Below are 19450 nucleotides of genomic sequence, written 5' to 3' on the forward strand. Positions count from 1 at the left end.
CAGTAGAAGCACAATGTAAACAACACACAAATACAGCAGTGAATAAAGTTAGAGTTTAATGTAAAAGATACAGTTCATTATCATCAACAGTGATCACAGTACCCTTTCAGAATAAAGGCCTGATAACAGTTTAATGGTAAGAAAAATTATACTGACAGTCATTGTTAAATGACCTTTTGGGTCACATGGAACCTTTCAGAGGGCCGGAGGGCAAGGGTCCTCTTGCTCAGAGGCTGCCATGTTGCACCGTCATGTTTCTACAGCAGTCCAGAACAGAAAAACCAAACACTGGCTCTAGATACAGCCTTTCGTGTTTTTCACAAAGTGAGTTTCACAGCTGCACTGTAGTTTCTCCTACATGCTGGGAACAGGACAGTGATACCAGGTGTTTGCAATCTAGAAGCTTAACTGTTAGATGCTACTAAATCCTACACAATAGTCCTCCAATTATTATATTTCATTTTTTACTGCACGTCTGCAACTCCACTTCTGGGTACTTGCTGCACACTTCATCATCTGCGTTACATCTAGAATGTTATTGGATAAATACTGCAAGTGATCAATCAGAGATAATTAAACTTTGAGCAATGTTTAGGTGTTTTATGTAAAACACATTTATCATGGTGCTATAAAATTGATTGTGACCTATAATTGCACTAAAGCTAGAGCAGCTTGAATAATGCTTTAAAGTAAAATCTTTGAACTTCCCTTTATATTTGCCTTTTAAAAAATAGGGAGTGAAGAAAAGCAGAAATCTGTTCGGTGCTGCTGTAATCTATTGCGGAATTTATTTTTTTTACTATATGCAGTATGGTTTGTGTTAACATAAATAGCTCATAATGGAGGCAAGCACAAAACATAATGTTATAGAAACTGTTTAATTGCAGTGCAGCTCAGTGATTATTGACAACCACTCACACTCAGTTTGGGACGAGTGAATGTGGAGCGAATCACAAGCAGATGAAGCAGAAATGCTCGTATGATATGAACCGCAAGAGAAAGATTCTCACATGTAACATTATACAGCACTTTACTGCTTTACTGATATTGATTTTTCCTCTCTCTTATTCATGCATTATTAAATGCCTGTCTGCAGCTCCCACACACAGAAGCACAGGGAATTGCTGTTTTCCTAGCAAATTTATATAGTTCAAATCAAACTTATATGCTTATATGTATAATTTGTTCATGTTATCAGTTCTGAGTTGAATGTAGAATTAAGTATGGATTTGTTTTTGTCAGCCTGCTGGTGTCTGCTATTGATCTGCTGCTGGCTTTCTGTGGAAATCTAGTAGTTTCTTGTTTCGCGGGCAGCAGAGAAGGTTGCTCACTGTCACTTTGTAACCTCCTTCCTCCCCTGCTGATCGATCTCGCTGTCCTTTGCACGTCCGTTTCAGACACGGTTGCTAGGAAACCAGAACTTGAGACTGAGTGATGGAGGAGCAGATGTTGTTTAATTGCGCTGTTGATTCAGGGTTTACCAGTTAAACATTTACACGTGATCTCTTTAATTTGATAGCACCACAAAACATGTTCAAATTCCTTCAGGATTCCTGTGGGAATGTAGATTGTATTTGGACCCCTGATGAACCTTGATCGTCATGCAACGTGCAGTGCTTGTTTTACATTGCTAGGATCTCTTATAACCCACTACAATGCTGTGGTGAAGGCAAACAATCACAAAAATGTAGTCACATCAGGCAGATGCACCCAGCACCTCCAGCTCAGTTAGGAAATGCCAATCAAAGTGTGACGCTCCCATGAACAGGGTGAGTAAGCTACACTCCCTAGTGTTTACAAGTGTAATGAAAATAAATAGATTCCAGGGTTATACGAGTTCACATGCAGTATGCACTTGGGGCTGGGAAACGTTTATAGTCTCTTAGTAAACCATATCATGATTATGTCAGTATAAAATAGATAACCTGCACATTTTATTTAACAGCTATATAATATGCCAACATAAATTAACTCTTTTGGAGGAGATGGGAGAACACTGATGAAGCAGTGTAACTTTTTCACATATTTTTCAGTTTCATAGCCTCATGGTGTTCTTCAACTCAGCTCTGAAATTACTGGGATAACACAGAGATCTTTTGCAAAGTGTAACATCATCTGAACACATCCTCAAGACATGTAAAATTATCAAGGACCCCAAACGTGTTTTATAGTCTAAGCTAATTACATGATGAATATTGACTGCATGAAGAACAATCATAAGGAAGTTTGGTTTTATTTCACAGGCCATAAGACTTCAGTAAAATAGATGGTCTGTTAACTTTGTATATATAAGTGTATAAAAGTGATAATATCTGTACAATGTATAGACTCATATAAACGTAATCATTTTCAATCATCACTCACGATCCACTATGACCCAAGTCTGTGGTGGTGTCTGTAGACCTTTGCTGTGTTTGAGATTCTTTACCAACCCAGACCATCGATGTCCGGCCTGGGAGTGAGACTCGACAATCAACTGTCTTTCTGATGTGTTTGCAAACAGAAACTGACTGCATATTATACCTTAAATGAGTGTGAATGGATTTCCTGCCGTGTTGGCGCGTTTGCTTAACTAGAATTGCCTGCTGAGGGACAAATAATGTTTTGATTTGAATTGAACAATAACATAATGAGGCAGATTTTTAGATATCACCAGTAAGAGTTTTGTTTGATAACAGACTTAAGTTAAAGCAGCTACAGGGGACAAAAGAATTAGTGTCTCTACTGCCATAACCACAAAATATAACATCAAAAATAAAATAAGCCAAATAAAAATCTTGAAAAATGATGATCTTTCTTTATTTTATTTTATATATATTTATTTATTTATTTATTTTTTTTTTTACACATGTAAGGCATAGTTTCAAGCTGACAATAATAATGTTCTGTGACATGTAATGTTATAATGAAGAGAGCTATCCGAGGCACAGACAAAGAAAAGTGATTGGTTCTTGAATAATTGGGTTCATCCCCCAGCTGTGTGTTTTCTCTCTGACCTTGTGTATATAATCAAGTTGAACCTGCTGACAATTACAAACGCTCTGATGAAGGCTTTGTGCCGAAACGCGTAAGCGTTTTGTTTGTGATGTGAGCCAAATAAAAAACTCAAATGTGAGTATTTTCTGTCCTTCCAGAATTGAGATGTGCTACCTTTTTTTGACTTTTTGGATTGTCTATCGGATTTTGGGTTTAGCACTCCACTGAGAATCCCATTGTTGAAGCGCAACCCCCTTCTCTCAAATGATGATCTTGTTTGTGTATATAGACAAAGATAGATGCATCAGTATTAAACCGAGATTGTTTCATGACCAGTTAAAAGCTCCATGTAGCCTGTTTAAAGCTAAAAGTGACGTGTATTTATTTAACATTTCGGCATGTGATTGTCACTCATGTCACTGAGTCTGACGCAAGATGTATCGTGTTGTTCCAGGTGATGAAGACGTACCACATGTACCACACCGAGAGTCTGAGTGCTGAGAGCAAGCTGAAGGAAGCAGAGAAACAGGAAGAGAAGCACATCGGCAAGGCCAATGACATCAGTTCCAGCCTCCTGCGGTACGGCCATGACGAGCGTCCACAGCGACGGAGCTCTGTCAAGAAGATGGAGAAAATGAAGGAGAAGGTCTGTTTAGGTTGACTGATGTACATGATATGATTTGTGTTGTGCATTATGGGCATCTGTACCCTGCACAAGGAAAAATAATTGCAAATGCTTTTGTAATGATCTTCTTGAATTTCAGTTGCTATTTGCACAAATGACAAAGGAAAATGTTGTAAAAGCCACAAGGAGTCCATCTCCACATTGTGCAAAGTATTTCATATATTGACAGATTGCATAAGATAAAATCAGATTGATGTGGTAATGCATTCTTTGAGAACATTAAGAATCCATTTTACATCCTGCATTGATGGGACTCTCTCTTCATCTTTCTCTCTAGAGACAAGCAAAGTACTCTGAAAACAAGCTGAAGTGCACAAAGGCTCGGAACGACTATCTTCTCAATCTGGCAGCTACCAATGCCCTGGTGGCCAAATACTACATCCACGATGTTTCAGACATGATAGATGTAAGTTATTACTCTCAGAGCCAGAAATGCAAACGTTGAAACGTCTGCCTTTGCGTCTCAGTGCTCCTTCTACAAATTCCAGAGCTTTTATTTGTTTTGATATACTATACTCTTACTTATTTTGTTTTATTTAAAACAAAATTTAGCATTTTTGTTAATACAACCTTGACAAGTCACATTATTGACACGTTTTGATTGATAGAAATCCCCGTCCCCTCATCCATGATAATATTCATGGATGAGGGGACGGGGAGTGTAGACAACTTAACCTATGAGTAAAATGTTTAACCAAATAAACAAACATAAATATACAAATGGTGTAATATAATGACAACAAAGTGTAAAAAACAATAATGCTAATAGACAATATATCTCCAGATAAGTCGTAAGGGGTCTAAAACAATACACCCTGTTATCTAGGATAACAACATAGAGATGGAAGCAGGAAAATGTGAACACAAACACAGGTCAGGGATCTTTCCAATGCCATTTTGGAAGTTCGTAGTAATACACAAACAATATATAGAAGGTTTCCATATGAACCTAAAAACTATCTTTTCCAGATTAATCAAATGCAGCATATCCCGACCAAAATTTGTCATGTGGCCACCAGTGTGGCAAAAGACAAAAAAAAATTATTAACACAAGGCAAAATCTTATCTAATGTAAGGTTTTGTGCTACCACACCAAATAAAGAAAGGGGGCTGATTTATCAGTAGTTTTGCAAAGCCTATCAAATATTAATTGGCAAAAATTAGATAACTTAGCCTGAAAAAATGTAATTTAAAGTGACTTGGGACTGCTTGCAGCAGTTACACATGAGTCTATATTAGGTGTGAAGGGGGATAGTTTAACTTCAGTCCACTGCAGTCGATGGAATACTTTAAACTGGGTAACAGTGTGTTTCATACATATCAAAGATGAATATGTTCCCCCAACATCTTTGACCAAATGGCCTCTGAAAGTTCTATACACCCATCTCTCTCCCACTGGCCTTTTTTAAAGAAGTTAAAACTTATCATATTTTCTTTTCTTTCATTACTGAAGAATATAAATCAACTATCTTTCCTTTTCTGGATAATTTGACATCACTGATTGATGTCAGGACTGTGTTTTGTGGTTTTTAAGGGAACTGAGTAATATTTGAAGATGTGCATTTATAAGTATTTGTGGAAGTGTGACCTGGAGATTCTGAAATGTTTTGTTTCTCGTCTTCAGTGTTGCGATTTAGGTTACCATGCTAGCCTGGCGCGCACTTTGAGAACCTACCTGTCTGCAGAGTACAGTCTGGAGACCTCTCGTCATGAGGGTCTGGACTTGCTGGAGGGAGCGGTAGATGCCATGGACATCAGAGGAGACAAGCTGAAGTTTATGGACACGCACAGCCAGATCTTCTGTCCCCCGGCACGCTTTGACTATCAGCCCCACATGGGGGATGAGGTGAATCACTGGAGAATAGGGCTGTGAGAGCAGCTTGTTTGTAGGTCGTACTTCTTGTTACTAAGTGCATCTCATCGTGTTTGCTGTTCTCGATGTTAAATCCTTTCCCTTTCTTCTTTAATCCCAGGTGTGTCAGGTGAGTGCACAGCAGCCTGTTCAGACAGAGCTGTTGATGCGGCACCACCAGCTGCAGTCTCGCCTTGCCACGCTGAAGATAGAAAATGAAGAGGTGAGAGTGCACATGAGTCTCAGAGGGCTGAAGGTAGCCGGTATCAGCGTTTCATCTCAGTGCACAGTAATGTTCTTTTCTGCTGATTCAGATGGAGATGACTAAATATATTGAGTCATATAAAGGCGTTAAACCATTAAAGGTTGATTCCTGTATTTTCAAACCTGGGCCCTATTTTTTCAACCAATAAGACAAACAAACTTACCAATCGAGGCATTGATAGAGCAGCAACCCATGTTCTGCAAGCTGAAATTACAGCTTTTACAACAACAGAGTTTGGTGACTTTGAACAGAGCCATAAAATGGCTGATTCTGCTTTAAGAAAAAGTAATTTTACTCTTAAAGAAAAGGTCGCACTCTGTAGGGATCCTTTCCAATTTATTGTCAGACACTTAGAATAACAATCTGTGCCTTTTAGTTGACATACTTTGACTGGCGCATTTGCCTTCAAGTGTTACATTCCAGCCATTGCAACCGATTTCACAGCTGCCGGTTGAGTTAGAGCCAAATCATGACACAAGTTATCTCAGGGCACTTCATATAGAGCAGGTCTAAACCATACAATATTAGTCACTCAACAGACTCAACAGTTCCCACCATGAGCAAGCACTAAAGTGGCAGGTAACCTCCTTTTAACAGATAGAAACCTCAAGCAGAACCAGGTTCTATTGTGGATGGCCTTCTGCCACAACCTGTTTAGGCTGAGGAAATCTACTTGTCCAATTTCAAAGTTTTTTGTACTGATTAGTCATTTTGGTCGTAGAATATTTAAAGATAGGGCACAGGTTTAAAAATATCAGAAATTACCCTTTAAATATAGTCGTTGCTGGGTCGTAACATCATCTTTTTGCATGCTTTCGTGTATATTCATTCATGTACGGTAAATGCAGGAGTTCCTTCAGGAAATTGTTTAGTGAGGGTGGTTGTATCTGGGATGGTGGTCAAAACCCTAAAAACACAAACCTTGGGCTTTGTAGAGAAACATGATGTGCACATAATAGTCTGAGCTACTGAGTAAAATTTCAAAGTGCAGAGGCCATTGTGAAATAATGTTGCAGGAAATGAATGTCTTATCGCTCAAACAATCAATCAGCTGCGACCACGTGTGGCAGAACAGGAAGATGTGTTAAAGATGGATATCTGCTGTTCTATTAGTAGAATGGTCTGCAACAGAGGTATTTTAGAAAGAGTTTTTACAAATTTGAGCTTGCTATTATACAAATTTTAACAATTTTATGTAGGGCTAGGCAACATCCACATTTTATTTATATTTACATTGTATCATTAATTCATCCAGCCTTCATTTTATTGGAAATGTTTGATATTTACTGCTTTTTTTTAGATAGTTAAACAAAGAGATAAATATAACTCTCACATTTGTCTGTTAAATATGAATCTACAACCAGCAGCTGCTTAGCCTAGAGTAGCTTAGCAGAAACACTGTAAATAGGGAAAGAGCTAGCCTGGGTCTTTCTGTCAAAATCCACTTAACATCATCTCTAAAGCTCAATAAGTAAAATAATTTATCTTGTTTGTTTATCCATATAAAAATATGTAGTGCAAAAATGAAAAATTGCACATTGACAAGCAGTTATGGAACATAATGTGTTAATGAGTTTTTTAGAAGTGCTGAAAAGGAGAATTTTGTTACCTAGCTGTTAGGCTGGCTGTTTTCTGTATTTATGCTAAGCTAAGCTAACTGCCTACTGGCAGCAGCTTTATATTTACCTTTACAGGTGGGACAGTGGTATAAATTTGACTGAAATGCTTTGAGGCTGTGAAAATCCTCTGCTGTTGCCATGGTAATGAGTGTCCAAATCAGTATCCAAATGCTTCAGCAAAAGACTGAGAGAGTGAGAAGTGAAGCTTCTCTATGCCGTTTAATTAGTCTGAAAATCCATGCACATAAAAAATGACATGTGCACATGAAACAACACAGAAAAGCCTAATGAGGGGACATTTTTGCTTTGTGTGTACAAATTTGCAAGCTCGACCCTCCATACGTGCTGTGTCCGTCTCCCCTCCTGTCCGTATCGCTCATTAGAGTCATAATAGGAGAAAAATAAGAAAGCTTGTGTTACGCCCCCATGCCAAAATTTAAAATATTCACAGGTGATTCTCACTGAAGCTTTGAAGCCAAAGCAAAATGGTATTTAGGACAATCTTCTTGTTCATTTCTCAGTGAAAAAGAGAATAAGCCTATTCACCAAAATGTTGAACTATTCCTTTAAGAAAGATGGGACATAAAAACACTTAATTTGAAAAGCTGCTTCTCTATTATGACCCTCTAACAGACAGATAATTTCTGTCATGTTAGGAATTAACACTCCTACAGTTTGTAGCTCATCAAAGGGCTGTTTGTCAGCACCTGAGGTGTTTTAATACCTCCTTTAGCTTTTCTGTATTTTAAACTGGGATTGGCAGCCAACGCCCTCACTTCTGTCACATGTAAGAAAAACAACCAGTCCTCATGACTGTCACCCTGCATTTCCGTTCATCTCCAGTCTGACACTGACCCGTGGGGTCGTCTCCTGCCTCCACTGGGGGCCACTCCAGCATGCGGAGTCACCAAGGCCACCGTGACTCACGTAGACCTGTTTAAAGGTCACCGCCAGGGTGTGTATAAGTGTCAGAGCCTGTCTGCTATGAATATGGAAATGCACGCTGCCTTCCTGTCTGCCACACATGGAAGGAACATAGTTAATCTTTCATGTCACGACGCTTCATGCAAGGAAGCTAATTACTCTGTTGTTTATGGTGTGTCAGTCAGAGAGCTGTGAAAATGGCCTGCAGTGTTTGAATCTTAGACTGTGCTGGCTTCTTTTCACCATACAGCTTGTTTGTGACACTGAGAGGATGTATTTGGATGTACATTACAATATTTGTGTTGTTATTGTGCACAACTCACTTAATTAGGGTTCTAACCCCGAAGGGGTAGAACCCTTCTAAGATTGTACCGGTTTATTATTAGGGTTCTAACCCCGAAGGGGTAGAACCCTTCTAAGATTGTACCGGTTTATTATTATTATTATTATTTTTTGTTGTCTGCCGCTTGAGCTAAAATTCCCGTGAGCTGGAATGAGCCAGAAACCTGAAAATTGGCCCAATGATTGGAAATGATGTGCATCAACTTTTATTAAAATATGAGCCCAGTCGGCCACATGGTGGCGCTGTAATTAAGGCTTAAAAATGACTTTTTGGGGAGGCCACGCCCCTCACACCATAAGTCTGATTGACTTGAAATTTGACACACAGGTCCAGCTCAATGTCCTCTAAAAAAAAGCCTCTAGGACCATGAAGGTCCGTCATACTAGATTTTTTGCTAATTTGCATAATTTGAAAAACAGTAAAATGACATAAACTTTTACAATTTTGACTCCATCAACACCAAATTTGGTACAGAGCTTTGGGGGATGACCAGACACATTTCTATTACAAATGAGCCAGATTGACCAAAAAACACGGCCGCCACGGACCAATGAATCTTCGCTGTGGGCGGAGCTTAGAATTGATTGGCCATAACTCCCACACCCTTTGACCTATCATCACCAAACTCGGTGGATAGGTCCACAATGAGACTTGGCAGCTGCCTACCAAAGCATTTTGAGCTCAGCCTATAGGGGGCGCTATAAAGCCACACATCTGTATCTCAAAGACCGTTGGATGGAATTTCACCAAATTTGGTATGCATGCTCTAGGGGTGGCTATTAACTAATATCTTGAGTGCCATGTTGATAGGTGCAAGTGGGCGTGGCCTATTCGTCATTATTAATTTATGACCAGCTGGAAGGACCTAGGGACATGAAACTTGGTACATGGACTATAAATGACATCCAAATATTGCTCAAAAAAATTGGTCCCAATCGGCCTCATGGGGGCGCTATAACATAGAGTTTAAGTTTGAAAGGCTCTGCCCGCCGCACCGCAAGTGCTATTGACTTGAAATTTTACACACACGTCCTCCCGATTATCCTCTACAAAAAAGCCTCTTGCACCATGAACGCCGCCCTTACAGAATTTTTGCTAATTTCAATAATGTTAAAAACAGTAAAATGACATAAACTTTTACAGTTTTGACTCCATCACCACCAAATTTGGTACACGGCTTTGGGGGATGACGAGACACATTTCTATTACAAATGAGCCAGATTGGTCAAAAAACACGGCCGCCACGGACCGATGAATCTTCGCTGTGGGCGGAGCTTAGAATCCATTGGCCATAACTCCCACACCCTTTGACCTATCGTCACCAATCTTGGTGGGTAGGTCCACAATGAGACTTGGAAGCACACCCTAAAAAAGACTTTATGATTGGCACATAGGGGGCGCCACCGCCATTCCCAGATATTCCCGTTTTTTCCCAAACCGTTTTCCCATTGAAAATGAATGAGGGAATCTTCAAAAATCACCTTTTTTCAAACGGTAACTACCGATTCATACTTTCACCTAGAAACTCCATTCAAACTGGAAAATGTTCAGCAATTCCTTGACTTTTTACATGTGATTCAACTTTTCAATACCTTTCAAACTTTCCAAAATATTCAGTGTTTTCTGAAACTTGGTTATAATGGAAGTGGATGAGAAAATCCTTCAAACTCACTCATCTTCACCCACGCTTCACCAACTCATACATTCACGTAGAAACTCCATTCCAACTCTGAAACGTCGACATTGCCGTCGACTTTCAGTGACCGATTCATTTTTTCCATATCTCTTTTAGTTTTTCTACACCAGCTGTTTAAAAATCATGAAATTTTCAGCCCTTCTCAGAATTTATAATGGGTGTGTATTGCGTGGAATGTTGCAACTTAGAGTGGGTGATGTCATCGCTAGAGTGCACAGCACCTCTGAAATCATCAAGAAATTTTCTCTTAAACTTGCCGTTGTGGCCGCATCGTTCACTCTACGTACACAAATTGTACACCAAATTGTAGGAAAAACTGTTCCGGTCGCAGAGGTGCAACCGCTGAAGAAAACGGATTTAGGGTTTTGGCTGCAGGCGGTCTGAAACGACAACAAGTCCGACCACCTGCCCCATTCGCTCCCATGTTAAGTGAGAGCCAAAATTTCTGGAAGAAAGCAGACCCTTCCAGTTATGTCCATCGTGGCTCTGGCCTCATTTTTCACCCCACAGAAATGAAATTCACACCTTTGCGATCCGCATCCCGTCCTCTCGCCGACGGTGTGCTTTTTGTAGCTGTAGCACTTACGGTTTTTCATTAAACAGTTGGAGTTTGAGAGGAACTTTTGGCTCAGTTTCTGCCTTTTCTCGGTGTATTTAAATATGACTGTGCTGTGACACACAGGCGATTGGCTGAATCAACTCCAGCCGTTCGGCCAATCGTCTGTGTGTCACAGCACAGTTTAAAGAGTTGGAGTTTGACAGGGAACTTTTGGCTCAGTTTCTGCCTTTTCTCTGTGTATTTAAATATGACTGTGCCATTGCAGACCGGCGATTGGCTGAATCGACTCCAGCCGTTCGGCCAATCGTCTGTGTGTCACAGCACGGTCAAATTTGGAAAACAGAGAAGTGGCTTTGAGGTATACTTAAGTAAAGAGATGGTCTTCCTGTCTGAACTTTCACTTACCTTCATTTAGGTCAAATCATAATAGTACACTCACATCTGTGTCTTTAGCCTTACAGAATCTTTTACAGCCTCTCCCATATTATCTCCACATTTCTCCCAAAATGATCATGATCGTGGAACTGTGATTGCTTAAACATTAAAATACCTATTGAAACTTTGAAATACACATCGATAGGTACAATTTCAATGTATGTTTTGATGTTCAAATGGAGTCTCTGTGTGAAAGTATACCACAAATGTCATTAGCGTGTAGGCTGGCTGAAAAGCCGATTACAAGAAACGTGTGACTTGGAAAGAGTATGTGTCGCTTGGAGCTTTCGGGGACAGGGTGGGGAACGTCTTGCGCTACGGCAGATGAGGGTCGCGCTGGGTGGTGGGGGTCACGGTGGCTGGTTTTGGGGCGGAACAGGTTAGAACCCGCAAATTGCCGCTTGCGGCTATATTTATTATTATTATTATTATTATTATTTTTTGTTGTCTGCCGCTTGAGCTAAAATTCCCGTGAGCTGGAATGAGCCAGAAACCTGAAACTTGGCCCACTGATTGGAAATGATGTGCATCAACTTTTATTAAAATATGAGCCCAGTCGGCCACATGGTGGCGCTGTAATTAAGGCTTAAAAATGACTTTTTGGGGAGGCCACGCCCCTCACACCATAAGTCTGATTGACTTGAAATTTGACACACAGGTCCAGCTCAATGTCCTCTACAAAAAAGCCTCTAGGACCATTAAGGTCCGTCATACTAGATTTTTTGCTAATTTGCATAATTTGAAAAACAGTAAAATGACATAAACTTTTACAATTTTGACTCCACCAACACCAAATTTGGTACAGAGCTTTGGGGGATGACGAGACACACTTCTATTACAAATGAGCCAGATTGATCAAAAAACACGGCCGCCACGGACCAATGAATCTTCGCTGTGGGCGGAGCTTAGAATTGATTGGCCATAACTCCCACACCCTTTGACCTATCATCACCAAACTTGGTTGATAGGTCCAAAATGAGACTGGGCAGCTGCCTACCAAAGCATTTTGAGCTCAGCCTATAGGGGGCGCTATAAATGCCACACATCTGTATCTCAAAGACCGTTGGATGGAATTTCACCAAATTTGGTATGCATGCTCTAGGGGTGGCTATTAACTAATATCTTGAGTGCCATGTTGATAGGTGCGAGTGGGCGTGGCCTATTCGTCATTATTAATTTATGACCAGCTGGAAGGACCTAGGGACATGAAACTTGGTACATGGACTATAAATGACATCCAAATATTGCTCAAAAAAATTGGTCCCAATCGGCCTCATGGGGGCGCTATAACATAGAGTTTAAGTTTGAAAGGCTCTGCCCGCCGCACCGCAAGTGCTATTGACTTGAAATTTTACACACACGTCCTCCCGATGATCCTCTACAAAAAAGCCTCTTGCACCATGAACGCCGCCCTTACAGAATTTTTGCTAATTTCAATAATGTTAAAAACAGTAAAATGAATAAACTTTTACAGTTTTGACTCCATCAACACCAAATTTGGTACACGGCTTTGGGGGATGACGAGACACATTTCTATTACAAATGAGCCAGATTGGTCAAAAAACACGGCCGCCACGGACCAATGAATCTTCGCTGTGGGCGGAGCTTAGAATCGATTGGTCATAACTCCCACACCCTTTGACCTATCCTCACCAATCTCGGTCGGTAGGTCCACAATGAGACTTCGAAGCACACGCTAAAAAAGATTTTGAGATTGGCACATAGGGGGCGCCACCGCCATTCCCAGATATATCCCATTTTTCCCCAAACCGTTTTCCCATTGAAAATGAATGAGGGAATCTTCAAAAATCACCTTTTTTCAAACGGTAACTACCGATTCATACTTTCAGCTAGAAACTCCATTCAAACTGGAAAATGTTCAGCAATTCCTTGACTTTTTACATATGATTCAACTTTTCAATACCATTCAAACTTTCCAAAATATTCAGTGTTTTCTGAAACTTGGTTATAATGGAAGTGGATGAGAAAATCCTTCAAACTCACTCATCTTCACCCACGCTTCACCAACTCATACATTCACGTAGAAACTCCATTCCAACTCTGAAACGTTGACATCGCCGTCGACTTTCAGTGACCGATTCGTCTTTTCCATATCTCTTTTAGTTTTTCTACAGCAGCTGTTTAAAAATCATGAAATTTTCAGCCCTTCTCAGAATTTATAATGGGTGTGTATTGCGTGGAATGTTGCAACTTAGAGTGGGTGATGTCATCGCTAGAGTGCACAGCACCTCTGAAATCATCAAGAAATTTTCTCTTAAACTCGCCATTGCGGCCACATCGTTCACTCTACGTACACAAATTGTACACCAAATTGTAGGAAAAGCCGTTCCGGTCGCAGAGGTGCGACCGCTGAAGAAAACGGATTTAGGGTTTTGGCCGCAGGCGGTCTGAAACGACAACAAGTCCGACCGCCTGCCCCATTCGCTCCCATGTTAAGGGAGAGCCCAAATTTCTGGAAGAAAGCAGACCCTTCCAGTTATGTCCATCGTGGCTCTGGCCTCATTTTTCACACCACAGAAATGAAATTTACACCTTTGCGATCCGCATCCCGTCCTCTCGCCGACGGTGTGCTTTTTGTAGCTGTAGCACTTACGGTTTTTCATTAAACAGTTGGAGTTTGAGAGGAACTTTTGGCTCAGTTTCTGCCTTTTCTCTGTGTATTTAAATTTGACTGTGCCATTACCGACCGGTGATTGGCTGAATCGACTCCAGCCGTTTGGCCAATCGTCTGTGTGTCACAGCACAGAGGAACTTTTGGCTCAGTTTCTGCCTTTTCTTGAATTTGACTGTGCCATTGCCGACCGGCGATTGGCTGAATCGACTCCAGCCGTTTGGCCAATCGTCTGTGTGTCACAGCACAGTTGAAACAGTTGGAGTTTGAGAGCAACTTTTGGCTCAGTTTCTGCCTTTTCTCAGTGTATTTAAATTTGACTGTGCCATTGCCGACTGGTGATTGGCTGAATCAACTCCAGCCTTTCAGCCAATCGTCTGTGTGTCACAGCACAGTCAAATGTGGAAAACAGAGAAGTGGCTTTGAGGTATACTTAAGTAAAGAGATGGTCTTCCTGTCTGAACTTTCACTTACCTTCATTTAGGTCAAATCATAATAGTACACTCACATCTGTGTCTTTATTTTACAGCCTCTCCCATACACAACCATTATTATCTCCACATTTCTCCCAAAATGATCATGATCGTGGAACTGTGATTGCTTAAACATTAAAATACCTATTGAAACTTTGAAATACACATCGATAGGTACAATTTCAATGTATGTTTTGATGTTCAAATGGAGTCTCTGTGTGAAAGTATACCACAAATGTCATTAGCGTGTAGGCTGGCTGAAAAGCCGGTGTGACTTGGAAAGAGTATGTGTTGCTTGGAGCTTTCGGGGACAGGGTGGGGAACGTCTTGCACTACGGCAGATGAGGGTCACGCTGGGTGGTGAGGGTCACGGTGGCTGGTTTGGGGCGGAACAGGTTAGAACCCGCAAATTGCCGCTTGCGGCTATATTTTCATATGTTTTTATGTAATTATATTTAACAGAGATATTGTAATTCAGTGTAGCTCAAATTAAAGCGTCAGCTGATTGCTGTGTATACAGGTGAGGAAGACTCTTGACGCCACCATGCAGACACTTCAGGACATGCTCACAGTGGAGGACTTTGATGTGTCAGAGGCCTTCCAGCACAGCCAATCCACAGAGTCGGTCAAATCGGCTTCCTCTGACTCCTACATGAGCAAGGCAAACATCAGCAAGAGACGAGCCAATCAGCAGGAGACCGAGGGCTTCTACTTCACTGTGAGTTCACAGACACATGAGAGCATGAGAAGTTTCTGCAGCATGAAACTACCTGGTATAAAAATAATCCCGTCACTATTTGTCTTTTTATCTGTTTCTTATCTGCAGAAGTACAAGGAGTACTTGAATGGCAGCAATCTCATTGTGAAACTGCAGGCCAAACATGACCTTCTGAAGCAGACGCTAGGAGAAGGTAAGATGTGTTGTGCATAATGCATTAGTGGAGCGGAAAGTGGTCTTTTACTAGTCTATCTTTTACATTAGGTTTAGTATTAAATAGATAAATTGAAGAAAAACTATAATAACAGAACTAGAGTTCAATTACAAAGATACATTACATAGGTCTACATGCTAAATGTATTCAGCTCTACATTATGTACCTGAAGTTCCCTCCATATTTTTAGGAAGAGAATGAATACAGAATTTATACTGAATTAATTATTTACTTGACAACTTGACAATTTTTGGACCTAAAAGAGTATCACTGAAAGAAATCCCCAATATTTCATGGTGAGGAGTACTTTGCTCGAGGGCTAAGACATGCCATAGCGTGTTTATATATTTAATGCAAATTATCCCGAGTCAAAAGTGTGAATCAAGGACACTAAAAAAAGAGGGAGGGATCAGGACATCTTTATAAAGCATTCTATACTCTGCTTGGTGCCAGACTTTGGTGCCAATTCTATTTAGACCTATGGGCGATGCACGGAGAAGCACACTAAAACCCAACATATGTATGTTTTATGACCTTTGATAAAGATGTGCCACTTCAGAGAATAACATATTGACTGATTTTTCCAAATGGGTGCATTAGTTTATATGCTGGTGGTCTCTGATAGCATACTTTACAGGGCTTGTGGGTATGGCAATATCACAAATTCCAATGGAACATTTACAAACCTCTGATTGCAAATTGTGCATTGGCTCTACACTAACCCTTAGCTACAAAACATGTATACTGTATATTGTATAGAACATTAGCTATTATTAGCATGATAAAACAGCCTCCGGGTCAAAATAAAAAGAAGAGAGAAGGAATAATACAGAGTTAGTTAACAATATTTATTTATCCTAAACTAACTTGCAACTTTTTTTGTTTGCCTTATGAGCATTTTAATTTGACTCGCTATAAGACCTGTATAGTATGCCTATAACTATCTTTGGATATAGTGATATAGTTCATGAAACAAGCGCACCAGTCGTTCTTACCACCATGTGTATGTTTGTGAATCAGAATCATTTTCGACTGACAGGTTTTCACCCGCTGCCTGCAATCTGCATACTGACACACCCCCTTTTCTCTATTTAAGGAAATATGTTTGCATAGGAAAGTGTAGAGAAAATGGTGAAATAGCTGTAACTTCACATTCAGGTCAAATCAGGCATTGCTGCAGTGTGTGGGGGTGTTTATTTGTGTTTAGAGCTTAACCGCTGTGAAACAATTAGGAAATAATGTTTTATTTCTCTGATTTACCTGGTTTCAACCAGCACTGAGCACCACCTCTCTCCATTCAGTCTGTACCACAGACACACTGCTGCACTGTCCATGTCTGAGGAGGAAGCCAGTAAATCAGAATAATAACTCCTTGGGCTGCAATAACTGAAGTGGTGCATGTTGTGTTTTGTCTCGGGAGAAACAGACTGTGTCTGAGACGAAAAAAAATGGTTTGACATTAAAGTTGATGCCTTAAAAAAAAGAAGAAGAAGCATAATAATAATAATAATAATAATAATAATAATAATAATAATAATAATAATAATAACAATTATTATTATATCAAATCAATAATAAATCACCAATAGAAACTTATAAGACTTTTCTTAAGTCTCTTTTAGTGAATCTGGTTTTGATACAACCAGGCTGTCATCATTTGTGTATATGCATGGTCTAAGGCAGTTCTAAATTTGGTCCAAAAGTAGGAACAAATTCAGGTAAGAAAATATTGTTGAATCCCAAATTTGTGCCTAAAATGTTTGTGTGCATGGTTAAGAGAGGCATTTCTTCATCAAAGGTCATACGGCATAGATATGTTGGGTTTTAGTGTGCTTCACCATGTATCTCCCATAAGCTTCAATAGAACTGGCACCAAAGTCTGGCACAGATAATGACCTTTCTTTCTTTTTTTTGACTGACTGTGACACTGACTGTGTGTGCTATATATACATATATATATATATAGCACACACAGTCAGTGATACAGCTTCTTGTGGATATATAATGGTATATATAGTAGAATTTGATTGATAATTTCCATGAAAATGCTCTGCTTTTAGACAACAAAGATAAAAGGAATATTTTGTGTTCAAGCTGCATCTACTAAAGCACACAGAACCTTTTACCTAGGAAATTTAATTAGACAACATGAAGTTGGGGAATCTAAATTCATTTTGAACTCTGTCATGCTCATGAAAATAATAGAATACATACACAAGTTGTCATTCAGTTGACAGCTTGACATCCTCTGGACTGAAAAGAGTCTCAGGGTAGAGAAGACAGAAAAAACCCTGGACTAATAGTGCTGCATTTTGAAGGGTATTACTTGCCAACACTTTGTACATATATTTCTCATATTTAATATGTGTTAACCTCAGCCAAAAGAGTGAATACAAATGTGCATTCCACATCTTTGTGTTTCTCCTTCAAACTCATGCAAACCCCTGCTTCGGGGTTGGAGTTATGTGTGTTTGACATAAATCAGGATTGTGCTGGAAGCTGCTTTACACATGACGTGATCCCTGAACAAACATTTCTGATTGACTGATCAAAGTAAGGCCTTAATTTGTTTGCGTACAGTGTGATGTGTGCGTGTGCAAATGTGGTGCACATATCATGAACTCATCACACTGTACAAATCAGCTCCCACAGCCTCCCACTCTCGTTGCCCCTGGATACATTTTCTACTTTGCAGAGTGAGTAGACAGGCCATCCCCTTCTGGGGCTCTTGTGCTGTTTCTAGGGCGACCACTGAATGACCGCTGCCTGGCGGTGAGTCAAATACAGCCATGGCGCTCACCCCATTGAGGCTGGCTGAATAGATGCCCGTTTTCTCATCAACACCCCTTTCCGTCTCCATCTGCCAGCTCGTATAGTCGGCCAGCACTCAACCGTACAGCTAACTTCTGTGATTGTAAAACTAGCGTATACTAATTTAGTCTCTTTCTCTTCTCGTTTTTGCTTTCAGGGGAGAGGGCTGAATATGGAACAACAAGGTAAGACGTCTAGTGACAAGAGGGTGAATAAAGTAGGCGATGATGTGTAAAATCCTTCCTGTGTCCCTGGATGTGGCAGGGATGAAATCACACTGTGGGAATAGTCTCAACTTCTCCCCTGTTTCTTGAACAAAGGGTTCGAACCTAATTAGAGAAGGTGGTGCTCAGAGTCGTTCTTCCTAGTCTCTGTCTGTTAAAAATGTTAAGATAAATGAAATGCCAGTGAGATGGATGAGATGGATGAATGTCCTGCTGTTGTTCTATTTATAAACAATTCAGTGTGCAGAAAATGAACAAATATTGACAAGGCAGGCTCATGACTAATTGAATACTTGGGTTACCTATTTTCATCTGTGGCACATTTCATTAAATGCAGTCAGATCTTTATTGAATTTTGTGCGTGGTAATTTCCTCTCGTCATTGTCCCTGACTTTGATAAAGTTTGCTACAGCAAGATCAATTTACAGGGATAGTTTCACTGTTGGGGGAAATTTGCTTATTTGTTTTTTTGCTGAGAGGTGAGCTTAGCTCCTCCCCGTTTTGACGCATCATTTGTGACACTGTAATAACATTACTGCTACGTTACAGTCACAACATTTCCATTAGTAGCGTTGCTGCTTCATTGTCGAAACGTTGCACTGTAACAGATATTCTGTCATGTTTTTGCAATATCTGTTCAACGTCCCCTGCCTGACATTTCTTGTACTAAGAAAATGACGTTGCTGCAACATTACTAAAACATCATAACATCTCTAAAAAATGGTGAAAACATTGGGACAACATATCAGTGACATTTAAGATAACATGCCAGCGATGACACTGGAATTTCTCTTGGTAGGTCGCTGGAACGTCACGTCACAGACATTTTGTTGTAACTACATTCCTGCTCCTAACAGTAGGAGTAGTAGGAATCTAGTTGGAGGTCAGACATTTTTGAGTTCAGAGTTGTCTTGAATGCAGCATAATTCTTGGAAAGAAAGCATATAAGCATATTTCCCAAATTGTCAAACTGTTCCTCTAAGTTTCAACATTGCTATGTATGTTTTGGAGGCACAAATTGCTG

The 19450-nt window shown here is 40.1% G+C and overlaps 1 protein-coding gene across 2 annotated transcripts in view; it reads left to right on the forward strand.

Moving 5' to 3' along the window:
• The window catches only part of LOC146331793 (SLIT-ROBO Rho GTPase-activating protein 3-like), a 57262-nt gene that overhangs the window by 24993 nt on the left and 12819 nt on the right, over positions 1-19450 (forward strand). For both annotated transcript variants that reach the window (XM_084735517.1, XM_084735526.1), the window contains exons 5-11: positions 3431-3622; positions 3939-4067; positions 5286-5507; positions 5635-5736; positions 14980-15177; positions 15286-15370; positions 18360-18387. In XM_084735517.1, the coding sequence (XP_084591643.1) occupies positions 3431-3622; positions 3939-4067; positions 5286-5507; positions 5635-5736; positions 14980-15177; positions 15286-15370; positions 18360-18387 (956 nt within the window). The remainder of the gene's footprint in view (positions 1-3430; positions 3623-3938; positions 4068-5285; positions 5508-5634; positions 5737-14979; positions 15178-15285; positions 15371-18359; positions 18388-19450) is intronic.

The sequence above is a fragment of the Lutjanus erythropterus genome, chromosome 2, assembly GCF_056507025.1.
Source record: "Lutjanus erythropterus isolate fLutEry1 chromosome 2, fLutEry1.hap2, whole genome shotgun sequence".
Lineage (NCBI taxonomy): Eukaryota > Metazoa > Chordata > Actinopteri > Lutjaniformes > Lutjanidae > Lutjanus > Lutjanus erythropterus.